Source organism: Phaethon lepturus, unplaced genomic scaffold (assembly GCF_000687285.1).
Source record: "Phaethon lepturus isolate BGI_N335 unplaced genomic scaffold, ASM68728v1 scaffold14395, whole genome shotgun sequence".
NCBI classification, from domain to species: Eukaryota; Metazoa; Chordata; class Aves; order Phaethontiformes; family Phaethontidae; genus Phaethon; species Phaethon lepturus.
In genome coordinates, this window is record NW_010542749.1 from 1,119 (window position 1) to 24,474 (window position 23,356).

The window sequence follows — 23,356 nt, forward strand, 5'->3', positions numbered from 1 at the left end:
GCTTTGCTATAAAGGCACTGGGTTTTTTCAAGCCACTGTTTCATACTTCCACTTCTTTTCTGGAGTTGTTCAGGAATTTATGTTCCTGAGCTTGTACTGGAAGAGATTTCCACACTCTTCTTACTTGGTTTCTTGCACAGAGGTAATACAGTAACATTATATAAGTGAATCTGCTGGTGATAGCTGTAATAAAGGTATTTGAATGCTTTCCTTTTTAGATGCATGAAGATGTTTAAATTTTGCCAAAGTTGACAGCTCTGGCTCTCCTTTTTTTAATACATATATTTGTCTCTAGCATGGAACTTCATTGGAAAATTTCATCAGAAAAAAGCTCTTCTCAAGAGTAAGGTTAGAGGAAGAAAAAAAAAGTTATTTAGTTTAAATTAAGGGGAAAATCTTGCCTATCTTGCAGGGGGGAGAAGAAAGTATCATGGAGGGTTGACATATTCTAATACTTTTACAGTTTGTAGCATAGGCTCTTCAGATTGAGTAGAATGCCCACCCTACATTCAGAATGTACCTCTTGGTATCTCTGCAAAATTTGCAAAGGACTGACTGCAAAATAGAAACTATTCACTGTGTGGTGTGGTAAGGGGATTAAAAAAAAAAGATATTGAAGAGAAACTCATTCAGTCACATCAACCACTCATTGTTTTCAATGAAGCAGAAATCTTGGGTGGCAGGGGGGCCTTTAGCCTGTTTTGTTAGTTATTGTCAAGATGTGCAAATAACCATTTATCATAAGAGTTAATTGCTTGGATAAATTTCATGTTTGTTACCTGAATGTTCTTTTAACACAGTCTGGACTACCTGTATTCATAATTAGTGAGCAGATCAGAAGCTATCTGCATCGGGCTGCTAGGTTTATTCATCCTAGAATGACTGAAGGTCTCTCCTGTTGGTTTTGGTGTTGACAGTTTGCTTGGGCTCGGGCACACAATTCTGTGTGCATTGAAACCCCCGAGGATGTCTGGAGATTTGCTTACTGGTATCAGTGTGCCTGCTTTTCCATGCACCTGGTTCTCCGTTAATGCTGCCTGAAGGTCCAGAAGTGCCTTCAAAGTGACATAGATGTGTAAAGGATTTGATTTTGATCTGTGTAGGAGTCGCACTGGCAGGGGGGGTGAAATTAGAAAATTGCTCAGAATTACCTAGCTGATCAAGCCTTCTCAAATAAGCTGTAGTCTTTCTAGACATTATGGTTGATTAAGGAACTGAAACTCTGCTCTTTTAGTAATGAATATGTCGCAATCCCCCACCCCCGGGTCTTGTCACAGTCGGTGGCAGAGGGACTCTGTGAAGGGCAGTGGCACCCCCAGCCATTGTGTGACTTTTCAATAGTGGCTTCTGCTGTTGTCATGTAGATTGCTTTGTGTGGCTTCTGAGCCAACAAAAGTATAAACCTCAGCCCTGAAATGAAACTTGTAAAGGTGTGTAAATCAGAAGCACTGTACCCTGGGGAGTAATAAATGTGACTTACTATTTTGCTAGAGAGACAGAGTAATCATTCACTTGCAAGAAGTGCACTTCCATGTCAGGTTTGGGGTAACTGAGGGTCTCTTGCTCCCCAGGGGGGAGACCTGCACTCCTGAAATGTCTTTTCCTGTTTGGATTATTTTATGTTATTCTGCACTGTATCCTATCATCGCCATCCATATAACTATTCTCAGGCTGCTTCTGAGTGAGAAAGAAGTATGGCTAGAGAAAAAGGTTTTTTTTCTTCTAGCTGGTGGTGAGAAAGCTGGAGAAGACTCTTCTTCTGGTAAAGAAAAGCAGCAAAGAACAAGATTATTTATTTTTTTTATAATTGAAAGTGTAATATTTAAACATTTCCAAAGCACTGGTGTGCTAAAGCTTGTATTAATCACAAAAAAAGCCTCCTTGATTGGAGGTGAAAGCATGCAGACACTTGGAGAAATTGCTTAGTCTCTATTCACACCTTCAGTAACTTGAGTTTTTGTGTATAGATAAATCCTTTGGCTCCCAGGATTGTCATATCAGGGGTTTTAAAAAATATTGTGAATCCTGTAATGTGACAGAGGCATAGATAGTAAATTGGAGAGGAAGCTGACAGATCTGGACCTTAATTCAGATCCACATGTATTTCAATGGTAAAATGCTTGGCTTTTAGCTTGTGCAACACTAATTGTGTGGGTATGATTACTACAGGACACATCTAATCTGTTTTCCCAAGTGGTTATTGGCTGTCCTTTCCAGTTGCTGGCTTCCCTCTGCCAGTGTTTCGTTTTTCCTTTTTAGTTTGACTACTTTGCTAATAGAATGAAGGAGGAGGGTCTTGGGCATGATGAGGACTTCTTTTAAAGTTGAAAGGATTCTCTTGAACTTGGGTTTTAAGCGCAACACAGTAGAATCTAAAGTAATAGATACTAATACTTCTGGGTCTCAAAACACGTTTCTTGGGCAAAGACATTGGTGGAGGAAAAACAAGTACCTTTAAGACCCGTAACACAGATACTAATGTTAAGTCTTAAGAGATTTGAGAGTGTGTATTACAGTAAGCTGTAACAGAAGCTGCAATACATATAGGGGAAAGTCTTTTTCTTCTGTATAATATTTGGTCCCTCTATGCACGCTTACTTTCAAACGGGTTTATAGTTAAATGACAAGAGAGAATAATGCATTGTCGTTAATATTTTCTAAAAGTTTGTTTCAGAAGGGGAGGGAAAGATTCTTGAAAGGATCTGTGTCTGACTGGAATATCTTATCTTTCAGTTAGCTGCCCCATCCTTGGGTAATGACTTATTTAGTAGCAATGCATATCTAGCAGGAGGCTTGAATTAGTGATTGCTGGTTCATGTTTCTTCTCTGTGGTTTTGGCCCTTATCCTTTTTGAAGCCGAGTTCCATGAAGCTGATTATGTGCAGGCTAGAGTTAATCTGTAACACCATCCATTTTAGTGACGCCTCTTACAAGGCAAAGTGTTGGTTGTGGCCAGAAGCAATCCCTCATTCCCGGAAATCAGTTAGTGTGTGTCTTTTGCATGTCCCTAGGTCTTCTACCTAGGGATGCAAGTTCATTTCACTGGAGTGGTTGGCTGCAGTTCTCGAAGGTTGTGGGGTGAAGGAAGGGTACCTGCCACACTGCACATTAATGAGCCCTTGGAATCAAGGACCTTAGTTTTGCAAAAATGGTTATAGCTTTGGCGCCTTCAATAATAGGGAAGTTTGGTTGTTGTGAGTCAGGATGTCACTCCTAGCTAGCCGTGTGAAACAACAGTGTCTCTTTCATGAAGGACCAGACTTGCACTGAGAGATGGAATAGTGTATTTTCATACTCTGTTACCTGAAAGAGTTTTAAAATATTCATAGCATCTTTCTGTTTGTTTTGCTTTCCTTTCCCCACCCCCCTTACTACTAAAAGGTCCGTCACCCAGTCATCTGTGTCAACAACCATGTCTTCTGTTCCATTTGTATTGAAGTGTGGCTGAAGAACAATAATCAGTGCCCAGCTTGCAGAATTCCCATCACGCCTGAAAATCCTTGCAAGGAAATCATAGGTAAGGACAACTTTAGGCTTTGAAATAACTTTCTGGTATTTACTGCTGGAGGAGATTCCTTTGAGTCCAAAGATGTCTGGATATTTTTTCCTCTGTGTTTTTTTACCAACATCTAAGGAAGATCGGACTTTAAATCTTTCCAGAAGCATGCTTAGTAGATACAAAGTAAAAATTCCAAAGATGATGCGTATATTAATGCCTAGATTATTCAGAGGCAGCGAGTACACTGTGACTGTAATGACTGGGTTTTTTATATCTTGGTTGAACAGTGCCTTTAACTAAAAAAAATGCATCTTGCTTGAAGTACTCCACCTATGCATTGGCACCTGTTGACCTAAGAGAACAGCATTTAGCTGAGAAATTGTGTACTTAAATCCAGAATCTTGAACGAGTGTGAGGTCTTTTTTCTTTTTGTTTGTTTTGTTTTGTTCACAATTTCTTCCCTTCTGCTTTATTTTTAAGAAAATGTCTCTTGGCACAGAAATAAGGCAAAGCTACAACACCTGAATGAGGATCTGAACTTCCTCAGAGCTAGGAAGTACTGTGATCTTTATTTGACATAAAATGTCATCTCTGCTGTTTGGTTCTGAGAGAAAAATATATATGAACAATCTCACTTTAGAAACTTTTACTTCTAAACGTTACTAATAGATACTCCTGTTTAACCTGTTATGAAAATTAAAGGACTTTAAATCTCCCATGGTAGTAGATTGGTCCAATATTAGGTGTATTTGTAGTTGATAATATAGCAGTATAAGGTGGATTATTAGTATTGAATTGACTGAAAAAGAAACATTATTTGTGTTTCTTTCATCCTATGCTGCTTTAGGAGGAACGAGTGAAAGTGATCCTATATTTAGTCCCACAGTCAGAAAACACCTACGTAAAACAAGGCTTGAATTGCTCCACAAAGAATATGAGGTAAGGACATGAGGAGTGTTGTGACTTTCCAGATGGAACTGCAACTGTTAAATTACTGCATACAACTCGTCCTTTTGCTTTGAGTCCCGTTGTTTTTAATTTGAGGAAAGATTTATACTGGATCTACATAAAATTCAGCTGCAATAAAATCCCACCTTCTGATTAAGGTTACGAGAGAGCATTTGCTGGTGCTTGAAGTGGTCCCACTGAAATCATGGTGATATGCTTTCTGTGCTACAGTTAGCCAAGTATATCTAATTCTATAGTTTTGTGGGAATTCCACCCCCAGGGTGGAGTATAGCAGGGTTTTCTTTATGCTTATTAGGTGTTGAGGGCTTTTTGTTTTGTCTTCGATACAAATGCAAACATTTTCTGAAGTAATTCCCTGTTGCTCAGGGAGACTAAATTCCTTCTTAAGGAATATTGCCCACTGTAACCTTCTGGCATAGGTTAATTTTTATCACTGTCACTTTACTGTTTTCTGAAAGTGAGTGAGTGCTTGGAAGTTTATCACCTCTCCTGCTGGAAAAATACTCTCTTAGGAACAAGGTGAAAAGGTGTTAATAAGGAATATGCCTAGTTTGTTTTCTCAGCTCTTGTTTCCTTAGTAGCAGCAGTGTGAAGACATCACATATTTTGCAAGGAAACGTTGCAGGGAGGAGAACGAGAAAAAGGAAACAGACACTGTATATATCCTTAACACTGGGGAAGAAAGGGCTGTCTTTTATGACAAGCTTGTCTGTAGCTCAGCTTCTTTCATGCTCTGTGAAAGAAGGAACCAGGCCTGCCTTTCTATTGAATCAACTCCAAAATCACACAGAAAGGCATAGGATAACATAAATCTTTTTAAAAAAAAACTAAATTTAAAATCATTGTTCTCATGCCGGGGGGGGAAGCTTGATTATTCGCGCAAATAAACCTTTGGTTTTATGTAGATGTTATATATGGCCTCCTTTAGTAATCTAACCTTGAGCAACTCAAATACTTGAGTTGGTGAACAGTGTAGAAGACATGTTAACATCCCTTTAGCAACAGGCTTTTGAAAGTTTTTGCTTCTCTGTGGCTTCAAACCAACCCAGCTAAGAGCTTTGTTCTTTGCGTTTTGAGAGTCTTTCCTAAGATATTGCGACTTTCATGTAGCTGGAGCAGCCTCTTCCAGGCCGTGTTCTGTCCATTTTGAATCTTGAGACTTTCAGCATCCAAACATGTGATGTTTCAGAATGATAGAGAGAAACATTCTCAAATAACAGCAAGTGAGTCAGCAGAGGACGACCTTAAGAACACTCTTGATAATACAGGAAATCCTCCCACAGAGTGCCCTAATAATAGATTCACGTTGCTGAATGCTTTGAAGCTTTTGGTCTGCCCGCCGGTTTGTTCAGGGTCCTTTATGTAGTCCAGGGATTCCCTTCACTAAAACCTTCACTATGCTTGAGTGTGCAGGTTGATTAAAATCCTGCCTAGAGCACAATACATAAGCATACTTAGATATATGTGTAAGTGACGGCATGCATCTGGGCTTGCCAGAACCCATGTTTCTAAAGTGCTGTGGGAACTTGCCAGTATTATTTAATTAATCTTGCACGTTATTTTAATTCCTGTGAATTTCTGATACCTTTAGGATGAAATAGAATCCCTGCACAAAGAAGTGGAAGATCTGAGAGGTAAAAATCTCAGTTTACAGACACAGCTGAAATCTCTTCTGAATCCTACGGCATCAGCTTTGTCTTGCCAAAATGAAACTATCCAGTCAGCAAATGAAGCAAGTACCAGTGGCCCAGAAACCCCAGAGGAATGGAGCAAAAAGCTGAAAGCTGCCAATGATATATATGAAAAAGTGATGGATAATATGGAAAAGCTAAAAGAGGTAATAAATACATTTCTTCAGCTATCTTGTGGTGTAACTGTTTTGTGCTAGTTAAACGGGAGTGAGAGCTAGCATGACCTCTGGGTACTTCATAGATCCAGAAGAAAGAGGAAAAAATTGAATTCCAGTGACTGTTGGTGTATCATAGTATTTCCACATAGCCTTTGTAAGCGTCAGATGTTATTGCTTGTTCTAGTGAGTCTTGTACATGACTCTTCTTCAACTCCTCTGTCACTCTGTGACTGGGTAATTGGATTATAGTAGCACTTGTCACCAGTATTGATGACCAGATTTTTCAGGCTTACAATAATCTATATAATATATCTATTTTACAACATTCAGTGGCCAAACACAGTACAGTTGGCTGATGTAGATTTTGCACTATTGCCCTCCCTGCTAGCCGATATTTTTGGTGCAATTTGCTGAGGCAGGGTAACTTGACCCTTTGACCGAAAATTAGACAAGCTTCAGCATTTTATGACCAGAAGATCCTTTACTAGAAACCTGCAGCTTTTTTATACATCTTGAATGTAATATAAAAGAAAACCTGATACTGCCAAAGGAGGGATGCAGGAGGTAGTCATGTGAAAATACATCTAAATAAAAATATCTTGCAAAATCTGCCTGAGGGCACAAGAAGGATCACCACAAACATTGAAGAAGAGTGAAATTTCAAGATGAATTTGCAAGGCAAGGTGAAAAGAACTGGACTTGTATTAATTCAAAATGCTGCCTTTATTTCTTCTATTAACAGTCCTGGCTTGCCTCCCACAAAACTGAAGCATGTTTAGGACTTTTTTTCCTTTGTAAGCATTAATAGTGTTAACACTTTTCCTGTGTTACAGACTCAGAGGCCCACATTATACGGCTCTGCCATTCTGTTGTTGTTAATGGGGCACTTCTAGATTTGCCTCTGTGTAGTCTAAAGCAAATTCTGGCCCTGATTAGACTGTGTGATAAACACTAAAAGGAATAAACTGCATTTCCAAAATTAGCTTTTTCAATAGCTTAGGTGGACTCAGACTTCAACTTTACAGACTGGGACACATGTTCTACCCTCCAAAGAGAATCCTAGGAGCTTCAGAATCACTTGTAGTTGGCAGAAGGGGATTTGCAGCAAGGAGTTCTTGTCTGCCTAATTTTTTTGTTGTATTTTGTGTTTTGGGTTTTTTTTCCTGTAAAGTTAAACTGTACTGCCTCTGTTTTTTTGTGGTGACTAAGGTTTTTAACTTTTTCCCTCAGTAAGTAAAAAGAAGAATATAGCAGGGACTGAGGGAGGAGTGTGTTTCGGTTTTTTTCAGTATAACTTCAGCCTTAGCAAGAAAAGGGTTTTAAGTTTATGCAGTCTCTGAATTTGGTTAAGGGTTAGATACGAATAGAGGTTTAGATGTGTGTTAGGGACCAAGTCTTAAACTGTGATCATAGAATAATTTAGGTTGGAAAAGACCTTTAAGATCATCAAGTTCAACACTCTCTTCCCGTCTGTTCCCTGTTCCCAGTGAGAGAGGGTCTCTCAGAAAATGTAGTTGCCATCACTTTTTTTTTTTTTAAACTAGACTGAGTCAGGAAATAGCAGCCACCTTTATCATTTAATGTCCTAGGGCAGAGACTCCCAAAGTAGGCATTATTACTTTGAGTGGAGTCAAGTATGGAAGTGGTGATACAGAGCCAGTAGTAGAAATACTAGACAAAGTATGCTCATTAATAACACGGTTACATGAACTCGTTAATCTAGACATTGTACTGCAAGTGGGGATCCCTTGAAGATTACTGGCTTGGAGAGTAGAAGAAGGACTCTCTGGAAGAAGGACACCTGCCATGTGCCAGGTGGATGCCCTAACTACCAACTCTACACAAGTCATGCAGTTTCCCATTTGATTGTGTGACTGGGGGAGCTGTGTCGCTGGAAAGAGAGAAAGGTCTTGGCCATGTTGTCAAATGGTTTATGCTCCTTTGGAAATGAGAAGTCCTGGATTCTTACTCACTGCTTTCAGGATAGTTTTTTGTGCTTTTATTTTTTAAATACTAAAAAATTGACAGAGGCACCCAAGCCCTGGGCTCACCCTTCCCGTTTCTTCTTTACCAGAAGTGTCTGTTTACTCCTTCTGCCCCTAGGAATATTGTGGTTTTTTGTTTTGGGAGTTTTTTGGCGGGGTGGGAGGAGTGGGGTTGGTTGGGTTTTTTTTCTGCTCCATTCCTCTTACACCCCACTGTCTTAGCCTCACCTGGAGAGGTTGCTGGGGGTATTTGTATAAGCATTGAGAGTTTTCTGCCTCTCTTCTTGCACTGTTTGATGCTCCTGGAAACAGTACATTTCACTCCTGAGCCCAGTTGCATAGCTCCGTCTTCAGATCTAACCCTAGATCATGCTTTTATTATGCAGTGGAAGCGTCATCTAGTTGAGGCTATGAATTACGAGTTCTGGACTGGTGGTGCCGTTTTCAGCATACAGAGATTGAGCAAACTATGAAGTGCAAAGAGTATTTTCTACTTGTTAGGGTGGTGGCATTCATTTTTCTGAAACACGGCAGCAGGAAAACTTCTCTTTATATGAAGTATCTTGTTAACAAGGGTATCTGCTGAACTGAGAAGAAGGAATTGACCTCAATTCAAGGAGTAAGAAGGTTTGTGAATCGGGAGTCTTAGTCACAACGTCCTGGAAGAAAGTGAAGAAAGACTGCAAATAGCTTGTCATAATGGATTTACATCTATAGGATAACTATGCTTTAAAAACAACAAGCCAAAAAAAACAAAGTAATCTTACTCTAATTTGGAATGGAGGAAGCTGTTCAACATTAGTTTTGCTGATACCTGCATATTGTAATGTTAATGTACTTTACGTATTTAGTCATGTGGAAAAAAAAACATGGAATTGCCATTAGTACGTCTCCTTAATGACTTTCTGTACTAACTAACATAGCTGTGTTTATTTCCCTAGATAGGACATTTGCGATGTATTTTGGGAATATAAATAAAAAATGTCCGTTTGCTATTCAGTTTTGCAAGCCATTTCCCATGGTGATTTTTAAGTGGTGTCCCTGTCTGAAGGCTGTTTCCTGCCTTCACATTTCTAGTTCTGTCTCTTTAAAAAGGAGAAACAGCTTGTCCTATAAATATTGGAAGTCATTTCTGTTTTACTGTATACTTATTTTTTTCCCTTTCTTTTCCTTAGGCGAATAAGAAACTGAGCATGGAAAACAATAGCCTTTTAAGAGAGAATTTGCGACTAAAAGCTGAAGTCGATAGTAGATCACCCCAAAAGTATGTGAATATTTTAAAAGCTACCGTATTTTATTTACAGACTGTTTAACTATTGTAGGACTTCAACCTAAAACTGTGGTGGTGTACATGGTGTTGCATATGTGTCTCCAGGTAGACTTTGGAATTTTTATCCTCATAGACTTGGGTGACGAATACAACTTACAGAATAGCAGCAAGTCTATGGCAAAGGAATATGACATAACACAAAGAATAGCACTTGTAGTCATCTGGCCAATATTGAAGGACTGGATTTATGAGTTGAATTCTACAGTTAACTTATCCAAAGTCTGGTATATGGACAAAGTAGAAGGTCTGTTGCTGAATGCAGAGGTTATTGTTGTTTGTGTTTGGCTTTGTTTTCTTCTTCCTTTTGCTGTTTTCAGGGTTTGTTCTGTGGAGTTAGGCTCCCTATTCAAGGAAAGTCCCTGATAGCTTTGTGTCTGCGAAAGATAGGCAGAATCGAGCTTCTGCAGCAAGAGAACATCATTCCCAGAACTGACACCTGTGTTTAATACTCTGTCATAAACAGTTAAAACATCTACGACAGTGGCCTCAAAAAGCAGAAACTTTGCTGTACTGCTTACAGCTGTGTGCTAAGGTTCCTCTTCCTTTGTAAAGCAACGTGTTCATAATTTTAAAGCTGTGTTCCATTCTTTCTTTGGTTTTCTACCTTTTTTCTCTCATTAATGTAGAACTTAGAAAGCTAAGAGCAGCACTGGCTGAAGGTTTATATGGTGCTTTTGAGGAGGGTGTTAGAGAGTACCTGTGTAATGTGAGAAGAGAGCTCTCTGGATTTTGTTGTAGTTCACAACTCACTCACTGGAAGATGAAATTCATCCTTATAGAGAACTTGCTTGCCAGACTGCTTGTCATTCCAGACCACAGGGAAGAAGATGTATGATCCTTATGCTGTGCTGTTAAATGCATAAAAGTACATTCTGCACTGAAGTCCCCTAATAAGGGACATAGAACCTGTTTAAGGTCTTGGCAATGGAGAAGGCTTTAATGGCATGGAATATCTTTTCCCATAAGATTTGAGAGTGAGTTGGCAAAGATGGCAAACTTAAGTAAATAGATGTAACTAAATAAATCCTAGAAAAGAGGAGCTAGAAGAGACCAGATCATCTAACGTGATTTTACTTTACCGATGTCAGATAAACTCACCAGTGGAGAGGATTCCATTTCTTCTAGCTTGTGCATGCTTTACCATCCTATTGGTCAGAAAAATTTGATGTTGGGGATGGGGTGTGAAGAACTACTCTTGGTTGCAAGCTGATTATCTTCCCATCTTTTTCCAGTATGGCCTGAAAAAATAGCCAGTCACTTTCTTCTTTAGAAGCACAGATATAGCCAAATGTTATCAGAAACTGGACAGTGTCAAGGTCTGTTTTGCAACTCAGGTGCCAGCTAGATTGATCTGTCCATGTCTCTACTATTTAACAAAATATTCTGTGATCTTGCAATACCCTTTTTGTTGCTTCCTTTTACCTGGCACTTCTAGCATGAATGGCCAGTACCAGTTCTGCTAACCTACCTAAAGAGGTACTTAGAAAGTTACCTTCCTACCTCATTTTGCATTTTGCTGCTAATGTCCCCTTCCAAAAGTGTGTGACTTTACCCACTTACTGGCATTCTTCAGGGTGGTGTTGTGATGCATGTGTCAAACTTAAAACAATTCTTTTGAATTCCAGTCACATCCTTCAGGTGGTAGGAAGTTTCTCCCATCTTAGTGTTGTTAACAGATTTTATAAATTAACTTTTCACCCCTGTAGTCATTAGTCTGGTCAATATGTAAACCAGACCTAACATCAAGACATTTTTTAAATGTTCCTCCAGTTCTGATGGCAAACTTCTTAGATATTATCAAAGTCTTTCAGCTAGGCTTCACACCCTGAACAGGGGTTGCAATAACTGTTTCCTTACCTTGCTTATGAAATCAGAATTGAAGGCATAAGCATCAGAGCCTGACAACGTCACTATAATGAAACGTTTCTGTGCAGGTACACTGATTTGCCAGTACAGTTGTTTTGGTGTACTTTGTTCGGAAAGTAATTTTTGGAAAAAGTTTCTCAATGGCTCTCTTGTGCGATTTAAAATAGCTATTGGATTGGATCTTCATAATTTAGTGTCCCCACCATTGTTTCATTTGTCATATATTTCTTAGCTTCTGATTATCAGATGTGGATTCATGCTTAAATAACTGGCTAGGTTACTAACTAAAACTTGCATCAAATTATTTGTGAAAGGATTTCCCCTTATCACAAATGTAGTTCATTTTGTGCATAATGGCACTGGAGCTAAATACCACAACCTGAATTATTTCCAGTAGGCTTTGCTTTATAGCAAAGGAAACACTGACGACAGGTGAATGATCCCTTTGTAACACAGACTCTACCTCTGACATCACGGGAAAAATATAATTGGCCTTCTTCAGAGGTCAGTAAAAAACTTTCCTTTTATCATAGTCTTGAGTTGCTTTTTCTTCATTCGTATCCATTAAAAACTACTGAAAAATGTCATGTATGTCAATAAAATTGACACTGCAGCCATGTCAGGGATTTTTACACAATTTTTTAATTGATTATGCAGATTGATTAGATTCCCTCCCCCCAAAAAAAAACATTTTTGAAAATAGACCTTCACCAGAATACCATACCATCATATAGTGGGGACGTAGGTCTGAAAAGAAAATAGAGGTAAGTTTCTTGCTCTGATCATTACCAAAGACCTATGTTAGTCTCATAATTCTCTGGCAGATCAGACTGATTGTTTGGTGGTTGTTGCTTGCTCTTTGTTTGCTCTTTTTCCTGAGGAATTTTCAGTGACTTCCATTTTCCTGATACAGAACAGGAAAACTTCTAAAACATAAGTTGTGCAGGATGATAAAGCCCTATTACTTCCAGCTCTACTTAAAATAGAAAACTGTTAGGTCTATTGGCAAGGCACAAAGGATCTAAAAGCATTTTTGGCAAAGCGATGTTTGCTTTTTACCTGAAGGAAAAATAACTAGCAAGTCCATCTACTCCAGGGTATAGTGTATTTTATGAATGGTTAGATTCAAATTAGCTTGAACCAGACTTCTAGGCTTCCTAGGAGTCTTTTCCCTAAATATTTAATTTCTTCTGCCAGTTAAAATCCCAGTCTGAAAAACTATCTGTAACATGCAGAAAGTTGTTGCATTATCTCTTTTCTCTGGTTTTGTGAGTTTTGTTGTTGTTTGGGGGTTTTTTTCCCCTTTCTCCAGTTTTACTGTTTCTCTTATCTAGACTTGTGACTTCAGGTACCTGCACGCTGAAATCTAAGGCTGTTGACTTTTTAAGGTCGTTCTGTACAACATTCAATTTTTATCTAACTCAAATTTCCACTCACGCCAGGCTATTTAATTCAGTCTGTATTTCACTGAGCTTACAAATAGACTTCTAGTAACCTGCATCCAGGGTGCAGAGGGTAAGAACGCTGCTGTCTTCCTTGATAGAAAACTGGACTACTTTCTCACCTTCCCACAAGCTTGCTGTCCCAGAGGAGTGGCCATTTTCAAAAAACAGCTGCAGTGTGGCCTTAAAAGTAAATAGAGCAAAATGCTATTCAGTGGCCTTCAAAGCAACTCTTGAGTTTTTGAGTCATGGCATATAAACCCTGAGGAAGCACCCACTTTCAGGCATGAAGATCTAAACCTTGGGCAAGTGGTTAAGGACATTCACATCTCAATTCTTGTTTTGTCAGTTTTCCGGTGCTTTTTTGTAGTAATTCTGAAGTAATCCTTTCTGGCTTATGCTATTCACTGACCTCGGGTATAATCTGGCTTTCCTACATGGAAGACCAGTGCTGCTTCACTGAAAGATGTTAAAATGCTTGGAGAGGCTTTGCATATTTGTCTCAATTCACTGAATTCCCTAAACGAAAGGAGATACATTCTTTGAAATAAATGTGTCTGACTTGGCTGCTCTTCTGATCAAATCCTGCTGCTCTACAGTCATCCAACAAACAGTGAAACTTGGCATTACTCTGGTGATGTGAAAGAAATGTGTTTCCCTGATGCTTAGGAGAGATTTCGTGAGGAAGCCCTGTGTCTTCAGATTGGTTTGTACTCTGTGAACTGTGCGATGAAGGGGATTTACTACCCTGTATTTGCTTATATTGAAAATAACTTGTTTATTTTTTAGAAAATCAGCTATAGCAGGTGTTTCTACTACTTCCTTCAAGAAGGAGCCGTTACACACATTCTTCTGTCAGGCAGCCTCATCTGCAGAATGGAAAGCAATAGTAGGCTATACCCAGGACGTTATCTTGGGTGGAACCAAATTGCATTACTGAATTTTTTTTTTTCCCCCTGGTTTCAGATCTTAAATAGTGCAACATGCTTGAGGTGTCTCACCTGACTTTTTTTCCCTTTTTCTCTTTTGTTTGCTAAGAAGAGGCCCCTATATGACAGTAATTGTTTGTTTGTTTTTTCTTCTTAAATATACCTATGCAAATATGACAGACTTTTAAGGCAATTGTATATAACCTGGGATGTTGTCAAGACGTTGCTGCAGATCACCTTTCATAGTTGATTGCAGAACTCGTTCTTGTCTGGCTGCATTTGGTACATGGTATCACAGAAGGCTGTAGAAATCAGTAAGGCTTTCAGCTGTTTCTTTTGTTCTTGGATTTCCTACCTCTTTCTTCCTATGTAGCTACAGAACCCAAGTGAAAATATGTATCTAAATGATGGGACTGGGTTTGGTTGTGCACTCTGGCATTGCCCTGATCTCGAACTGTGACAAGCCCTAACTGTACACTGGCATTTCCTACTTCTCACCCTTTGTCCCCTTTGGAGGATGGATCATGCTCATGTATCTGAGCTGCAGGGCAGCCCTCAGTCTGTGCCATCAGGTAATTAGAACTGGAGAGTTGTGGACCATGGCATCCTTGCAGCCCTGGTCTTCTGTAAATGGTTATACAGGAAAACTATTTGCTGCAGCTGCTTGCTATCCACGGAGATAATTGTTTGTATGAGGTTGTGTAGTGTTAAACTGAGTTGATACGAGTTAAGGGCTCAACTAGAGAGATCTGCTACAGTCAGCGGTCACTGATGTGTGAAAATAAAACCCTAAAGCTGAATTTACAGAACTGATAGATGAGAAGAAACATCTGAAGAAATTTGTTCTCTTGAAGCTGAGAGACTATTAAACTTCCCAAGCAGTTTCTAAACAGACATCAGATGCCCCATCCCTGGAAACACTCAAGGTCAGGTTGGATGAGGCTCTGAGCAACCTGATCTACTTGATGTCCCTGCTCACTGCAGAGGGGGTGGACTAGATGACCTTTAAAGGACCCTTCCAATCAAAAAATTCTATGATTCTATGATCTTCAGGAGTATTCAAACATAACTGAGGGAGCAGTTGTGAAAAAAATGTGAAGGAGGGTTACTCAGACATTATAGCTATAAAATTAGTTCTTCTTGCTCACTGTAGTTGAGAGCTGACTGCAACTTTCTGGTTGGTGTCAAGTTAGAACCATGCTGGTACAAGAAGGAACGACTCTGACTGAGGAAAGATCCTGAAGTATGGGGTTCAAGGGCTCATCTAGACATCCAGTGTCACCTCTGACACTATACCATATTGCCTGGGGCTGGCAATTGTGATAGAGGACCTATAGGATACCTGTATCTTTCCAGAGTGATAGCTAGAGGCCAGCAGTGATGTAAAAGACCTTACGCCATAAAATGTCACTAGGTGTCTGTGGTGAACGATGCAAATCCCACCTTGAAATGTCTTTCTGTTCACTTTATGAGTGACCACTGGTTTCTCTGGGCTTTCAGTTTTCTCTAGAAAGGATGTTCTTGAAACAAATGCAATGACATACAAACTCATTGTTTAAGTGATACAACTAAAGAACAAGACCCTAACACTGAAAAGATTTTGTCCATGTGTGAGGATATGAAAAGTGCTCATTACCACATGTATACTGAACACCGTAACTTCTACTGAAGAATGTCTCACCTTGTTGCCATGTGTGAAATGGTTCAAATACTTCAGGAAAAATAATTTATCTAGGGTGTCAGGCCAAACTTTAATGTATTTTCATCTAGCTGTACTGCATTCTATTATTACTATCATCAGCCCATAACTTTTTGGCTATGGCACAGCTCACTGTACATCTGAAGGGAAAAGAAGAGGAAGTCTCTTGGCAGAGTGGTTTGGTTTGGGGAGATGGGGAGGGGGAGGGGCGGTTCTGGCTTCTTTAACCAAAATATGCATGTCTTTTAAGCTCTGCTGACCTCCCAGGTCAGTCATTAAAACACCTATGTCATGCTCTGGACTGGAGTAGTTGGTTTAAAAGCATGCATTGTTATATGGCTGTCTTAAATATCCATGTCCTTGAAATAAATTGCATGCAAGTCTCAAAGCAGGAGCAAAAAGCAACTTGTGTTCTGCTGCTTAACTGCAGAGGTAACTGTTTGTAGGTGGCATATCATATGCTCCATTTCTGAAAACCGAAATTCCTACACATCCCGCTATAACAATTAACATATTAGTGATGCTGTTTGGCTTTGAACAACATACTGTATTTTTTTTAACCTGAGGACACTTGTTATAAAAGTTGCACTTGAGAATACAGTGCTGCTTCCTCATAAGCAAATCTCAGGCTGTCACTAATGCTATTTGCATTAAATAAACATAATACACCATTCTTCCATTAAAAAGGAATTGCCAGGTATGCATATAAATGTAAACATGTTTAATTTTTATGTCAAAATGTCTGTTACGGCAGACCCCGGAAAATCTTGCTTATTTTACATAAGCATTTTTCCCCATCTCTCACTCAGCTATTAAGCTAAATTGTATTTTTGCATCATTTTTATATCCTTTATTAGCAGTGTAGGGTTTGCTCCTGTAAGGCTGTGTGAACAGATCTGTTGGAGAACGGCACAATAAATACTTTTGGATCACCCTAGGAAGCAGGAAGGGTCTTGCTTGTGTCCTGCTGTGCTACAGTGGCTCCTTCAGTATTTTAAACCAAAATCTGAGTTTCTTTTAACTGAAGGAGGAAATAAGCCAAAATGCATTGTATATGAGATGCTTATTTCATTGTAACCCCCTTCACCTGAAAATATAATTGAAATATTCCTGAGCTGTCTGTGATTCTGCTTTTATCTAGTTTCATAGGGGAGCGGAAGGAAGTCCTATGCACCTTTTCTCCCATTTTCTTCTTGCATGCAACCAGAAATGTAGAAACTGCTATAATCAATTGAGAAAACTTGTTACCCATAGAGTAAGCAATTGAAAAATATTCTGTCTTCATTTTTTTGAAGACAAAGGTAATTGGGTAGGGGTAATGCAGAGGTTGGGGGGGTCCTTGCCTCAATAGAGTTCCAATACAGCCAGCTTCTTTTAGGGGGAAAAAAATCTAAGTAAACACTCCTATTCTAAATACAAAACTACTACCTTGCCATTTTGTGTTTACAAAACAGTGAGTGGCACACACCAAAACCATGTGGAGCTTAGGCTGATCTGATTTTAAAAGTGGTCTAGTAGCAGTTCTGTGAAAGAACTGACTTGGACTGTTGTCCAAGAGTGTGAGAATCTTCCCCGCCCCTGAACCATCTACACCAAACTCTTCAAAGTCCTTTAAATATGCAGAAGCAGCTGAATGGTGAAATATGTCAGTAGATCTGGTCGCCTCTGCCCAATTTTTTGGGGGCTTGTGATACCCTTTATTCCTTTCCCCAACTGCCCACTTAACTGTATTGCAGCTGTCAGCGTAGAGCAGTTTCCTACTGCTTTGGGGTCAGGAACTGAAGAAACAAAATACAGTTTGGTTCTTTGCTGGAAGTGCATGCATAGATTCATGGATATCTTCCCAGCATAGTTGCAGGCCCCAAACAGACCACCTTCAGACCTCGCTGGTCTAAGAGTTGCAGTGGGAGCATTTTGCAAAGGGTGAGGGGATGGAATGGGGAAGATGGAAGGGGAGTTCCCTGTGACACTGAAGGAGGGACAGACAGACAAAAGAAACGGTGGAAATTCCAGGCAGCATTTGTGCTAGAAGAGTGAATATAAACTTGTGCTGTAACATGAAGCTGCCAGATGGAAAGCAGAGATTAGTGTAAGCCCACATACAGAATTGTCATTTCTTTGTGATAGAAAACCTTGGGTGTCAGAGTTGTAGGGTGGCTGCAGGTCCTTTCTTCCTTCCTAATAACACCAGAACTTTAATTGTTTTTTCCTTCTGTAAATTGAAATCCTTGAATGGAGCAGCGAATTCCCTGGTGCCCACCTGTCAGTGACAGGTTAGAATGAGTCAGGGCATATAGCTGAAACCTTCACCTGCTCTCTGGGGAAGGTCAGTCTTGAAAGCTGGTGGAGGATGGGGGGAAGGCAAGTCTGCATCTTGGCAGTTGAAAATGTGCTCCAACTGGAAGCCTCACGAACACACAACTTTCACAAACCACAAGTGGCAGGTTTTTTGTATTGGAGTCAAGGAAGAAATTAGATTTTTTCCAGTTGTAAAGGTCAAAAAAAACCAAGTAGGTCTGAAGTAAGTGGAAGTGCCATCCACATGATGGTGAAGAAAAAGCGGTATATCTAATGGGAACATAATTGAAATGGTCTGTATAAGTATTTAAACCACTTCAAAGGACTATTGCAATTTCTGAATTTCATATTGGCATTTTATATTTGACAAGGTGACATTGTGTAAGAAATCTATTGTAAAACACTGCTGTACTGTAGGAAAATGATTGAATGTAAATATTTCAAGATGTGGACCACTGTTCAAATGTTATCATAAATCTTTGCCATTGTTTTAGGGGATAATTCTTCATGCATATTTGAGTTGAATTGATAGAACCAGCCCCTGGAAGGGTAATCTGCTTGCTATTGCCTTACTACCACTAATAGTTTAATTTTGCCTTTTCAGGTATTCACCTCCACCTCTGTGTTATATATGATTATTTATTTTTTTCATAACTAGCAGAGAAAAGTTCTGACTTTTGTTTTCAAATTAACACAGTGTTTAATAGCTTTGTTCTTTCTTGAAATGAGCTCATAAAGCACCATGAGGATGTCTTTTTCCAGTTTAATATTTTCTTTCTTCTTTAATTCTTGCAGGTTTGGTAGGTTTACAGTAGCTGCACTTCAGTCCAAAGTAGAACAAAGTGAACGTGAAATGAACCGTCTAAAAAAGGCACTGGAAAGAAGTGATAAATACATAGAAGAAATGGAGTGTCAGCTTTTACAGCTGAAAAACGCAGGCAAAGGAACCCAGACAGTGAGTGCTGTTAGTGAGAGAGCACTTTCCACAGATGCAAAAGGAGCTGAGAGCAGTGCAGATACAACATGTTTGAAAACCCAAGTTGAGGAAAAAAAAGCTTTGACCAGCAATCAGAGTCCTGACAGTCTTGAACAGATGACAAATGGTGGAACTTGTTTGAGCTCTTCAAGTCAAGATGGTTCAAATGGCTCAAATACCCAGTGTGCCCCAAAGAAAGATCTGTTTCCAGGATGTCATGGGGTTCTCCTGGATGACAATACTACAAATATGGATGCCTGCTTAGAAGAACAGTGGAATAAAATTGAGGAATGTACCCCATATAAGGATGAAGAACTTTATGATCTTCCACCACCATGCACTCCTTTTCTGTCTCTGAGTCGCCTTCAGTTGAACACTCCTGATGGAAAAGAAAATGCAAGGAAACCATCAACATTCCTGAGAAAACTGAAATTTGAAGAGTTTTGTGACACTTCAGATGACTGCAGCAAAGATTCTCCAGAACACAGCACAAGCAGCTGTAATAGCGAGAAGAAGCTAAACTGTTTTACTAGAGGAAAATCAGGGTTTTGGGGGACCTGCCCAACAAATTTTGCTGACAACTTAGATTTTGATGAATCAGAGCAAAATTCAGCAGCTGGTCAGTCAGATGAGTCATCAGCTAAGTCCAGTGATAAAACAAGTTCTTGCTTACCTAAAAGGTTACATACTGTCTGCTCCTCTGAAATGAATCGCACAAGAACCTCCAGTGAGGCATCTATGGATGCTGCCTACCTCGATAAAATTTCCGAGTTGGACTCAATGATGTCTGAATCGGACAACAGTAAGAGTCCATGCTATAATTTCAAGTCCTCTGATCTTGATAATTCTTCAAAGTCAACAGAGTGCTCTAAGCTTCTGAATGAAGCTGAGAAGAAACTGGAAGAGATGAGTGAGGATCAGAGTATGAAGTGTCCAGAGACGAGTGATCTAGCAGCTGACAGAACTGGCTGGAAACATGCTATGTTTTCGATCCTCTCTCCATCTGAGCTAGATATGAATGACCACTTTCCACTGTTTACAGGCCAAAACGTAGTGGCTAGTGATATCAAACCTCCAAACTGTTTATTTCAAAGAGACTTTTCCCAGAATTTACTATTCAGTAACTCACAAAGGTTGTTTGAGGAACAAAAGTTCGGTTCCTGCTTTTTAAAGATGTCATCTGACCTGCATAATCAGCTTAGTCCTCCTTGGGTGTCTTCCTTTATAGCTGAAAGGAAAAATAAAAATGTCAGTCAGTCGACCAAGAGGAAAATTCAGAGCAGCCTTTCCAGTGCTAGTCCGTCAAAAACCACCAAAAACTGACTCTGCTTGGAAATTGAACGTGACTCAAAGTCATCAACCTGCAGATGTTTAATATTTACAGGTGAACTTAATTTTTAATGACTTCCATGCGATCTGATCCTGTCTTTTTCGACTATGTGAAAACTGAACGCTCCCTTGCCCATTACAAGCTCTTTCCTAGGGAAGACCTATTCCAGATTCTTTTCTTTGACTGAGCATTTTGTTTACTTGGGGGTTTTGGGGTGTTTTTTTAAGTTTTCAGGTTACATGACCTTCCAGTTGTAAGCACAGCTAATGGCCCCCTGGAACAGGACAGTTTTAAGTGGTCTTGTCAGATCAGTCATTTATGTAAGAATTTGCTTTAAAGGTTACGTTTCCCATTCCTAAAGATTACATTTTGTGCGTGTAAGGCAGCTAATGGCTATATATCCTACGGACTCATGAAATTGCTATAAAACAATGTCAGTGTTGCCATAAAACTTGCCTCCCAGAGGAAATGTTGCTGCTCAGACTGTTTCATAGCACTGTGCTGTACTGAACCTCTTGTTTTAAGAGGGTGTAAGGTAGCAGCCTCTTTCTTTTCAGGGTTACAGCACTTCAGTTAGAAAGCATCTCCTCTTTAACACTGCAAACATGGCTTGTATTTTTTTAAGTTAAGCACAATTTTTAATTTAGTTCCCAAAAAGCATTGTAATTTTAAATGTGTTCAGTATGCCTGTATAGACCATAAAAATGGGTTTGTATGCTAATGACTTGTTTACCTAATGTGCACTGAACATTTTACATTAATACTGTACCATTTTACATTAATACTGCATGCTTTTCTATGTGAATTGAATAAAACATACTATAAGCACTGTAATCCTTGATGTTGCCTCAGAGATTGAATTACCAAAAAGGGGGAATTTTTTTTTTGTGTGATTTGAAAAATATCTAAGTTTTGTAAAACATAAATGTGAGCTTATTCACAAAAAAATCAAATCTCCCTTCCTCCTCCTCCTCGTTAGACATATTGCCATTCTAGTGTCGGCATCGATACGGTTGATGGAAATGGCTTTCGGCCTCTCTGGAGGTGACTCTTCCTTGAAGTATTGCATAGGTCAACATAATGTGATGGCCTACTAGAGGCAGGAGACCTAATTAAGCAGCAGAGCAAAATTGGTTTCTTTGCATTATTGTGTTTAAGTCTTTTTTTTTAAGGGCATATTTAATTGTAAGATGCAGGTTTTTCTTTCTATATAGACCTCTGATGGCGTTTCTTAGAAACAGGCATCTTTGCTTCATCAATACCTATGATATCAAAAATCCATACGCTGCCTTTTGTCCCTTTGAAAAGAGGGATAGCCACTTGGAAAATTTCAAAAAACTGGCTCATCTTCTGTAAAATTAAGTCCTTAAGCAGTTTGAACAGGAACTATTTTTCACATTCGAATGTATGCATGCATTCGTGCAATGATGTGTTCATTCTAAACCGGGACTTCCATTTTTTGAGAAACAGCTTGACCACAAAATCATCATTCCAGCCATACATGCAAGGTCCCTTTCCTGGTGATAGGCAGGATGGCATTGTGCTGTCATATACTGCTTTCAGTATACCATCCAAATTTTAATCTTCACAGAAATATCTAGTCATTCACTTTTAACGTATTTTTCAGAAATTAGGGAGCTGGCAAAACCATCTGGACATGAGCTGCAACTTGATTTGACTAGTTTTATCAGTAAGGCAAAAAATGCTGCCTTGATTTAAACCTTTGGGAGAAGAGGCAAGAGCTTCTCAAATAAGTCTCTTAATACTTTCTAAAAACATCCTTGTTCTGCAAAGCAATCGCAAATATGCAGTAAATGTTAAAATCATTGTTTTGTTTCATTGTGGGTTGGGGGGGTGCATTTATTCCTCTTATACTCTGGTATACTTGCGATACACAAGTAATTTTCAGTGATGGAAACATGAATACAACTGGTATCATACCAGAAATCAAGCTAGAATAAAGGAAAATGGATTTTAGGGTTTTTTGTGCTAGTTTCTAGTCCTTTGGACAGGAACACCACTTACAGGCTTGCTCTTCAATACGGATATTTTGACACTACATGTCATACAACTTGAATGGATATAAGAGCCTAAGGTTAAAAAAAAAAGCTGAAGATCGCGGTCATGAACTTTATATCTTATCCTCAGGCAGGGACAGAGAGTGAGGCATTTCAAGCCAAGTACTGGCTTTTTACTTGGAATGGTCGTGGGACATACATTGTTACCTACAGCCCTCCCAGCTCCAAGCTGGTAACTTCTTACCTTGTGGCAAGAAAGGTAGTATCGTTGTCCATAATTACTTGATTTCCAAGCTCTCTTGTACCCTCAGATCTCAACTGCAGATACAGTGAGCAGGTTGTGATCACATCCAGTGCTATAAGTAGGAGCATTTTATGTTTCACAACTTGTAAAGCTGAAACAGATCTGAATTCTTGTATCTTAGTCTTGTTTTCTTTGGCTGGGATTTGGTTTGGTTTTGGTTCTTGTTTGGTTGGGGGGGGGGAGTTGGTTTTTTTAATTGAAATTGTTTTTAAAACAACTACCATGCTCTAAATTCCACATTTTATTTGGTTAATATAGATTGTATTCCTTTTGGCTTGAAGTTTGAGAGAATGATTGGTGCAGTATCAACTTACAAATTTAAGCTATATGTAATGACTAGGGTTTCTTCAGTTACAAATTTGTTTGCCGTACGTGCGATTTCGGTTCTCCAGGCTGCATTCTATCAATGCTGTGCTTGCTTAATCTCTTGCTGCACTTACCATTCTCTCTGAACAAAAGGGCCTAAATGAGAGTTCATTGCTGTTAATTTTTTATGATAGTTACCTAGTTATGTAGTAATGTAGAACTGGAATACACAAGATCTAAAACTCAACTATTTCAATTTTGATTAAGACAATAGGTGTTTCAAAGTGATGTGGAGATGAGATCTATGATGTCTAATGGTATTTACTAGCTTAAAAATTTTACTTCATTTAATAATACTTGCTGTACCAAATATGAGGCAAGTTGCAGGTTTTAACACAGGAGAAATGCTATCCAGGAGTATTGGTGTCACAGGAGAGTGAAGTTGCTACTGGCCTCGGTTCATTGCCAGTGAAATCTGTTGGGTCATACCGAAGAGCAAGAACACCAAGGTCAGGTTTTCACTTCGTTATCAGCAGTTTCACCTACAGGCTGTCTG

At 39.2% G+C, this 23,356-nt stretch overlaps 1 protein-coding gene across 1 annotated transcript; it reads left to right on the forward strand.

Moving 5' to 3' along the window:
- Window positions 1-3,381: 3,381 nt before the first annotated feature.
- RNF219 (ring finger protein 219) lies at window positions 3,382-20,388 on the forward strand (the record flags this gene model as incomplete). The annotated part of the gene is made up of 5 exons (XM_010288134.1): window positions 3,382-3,517; window positions 4,347-4,438; window positions 6,060-6,305; window positions 9,478-9,566; window positions 18,662-20,388. Coding segments are annotated over 5 exons (2,067 nt in total), but the record flags the coding sequence as incomplete, so codon positions are not given.
- Window positions 20,389-23,356: the final 2,968 nt, after the last annotated feature.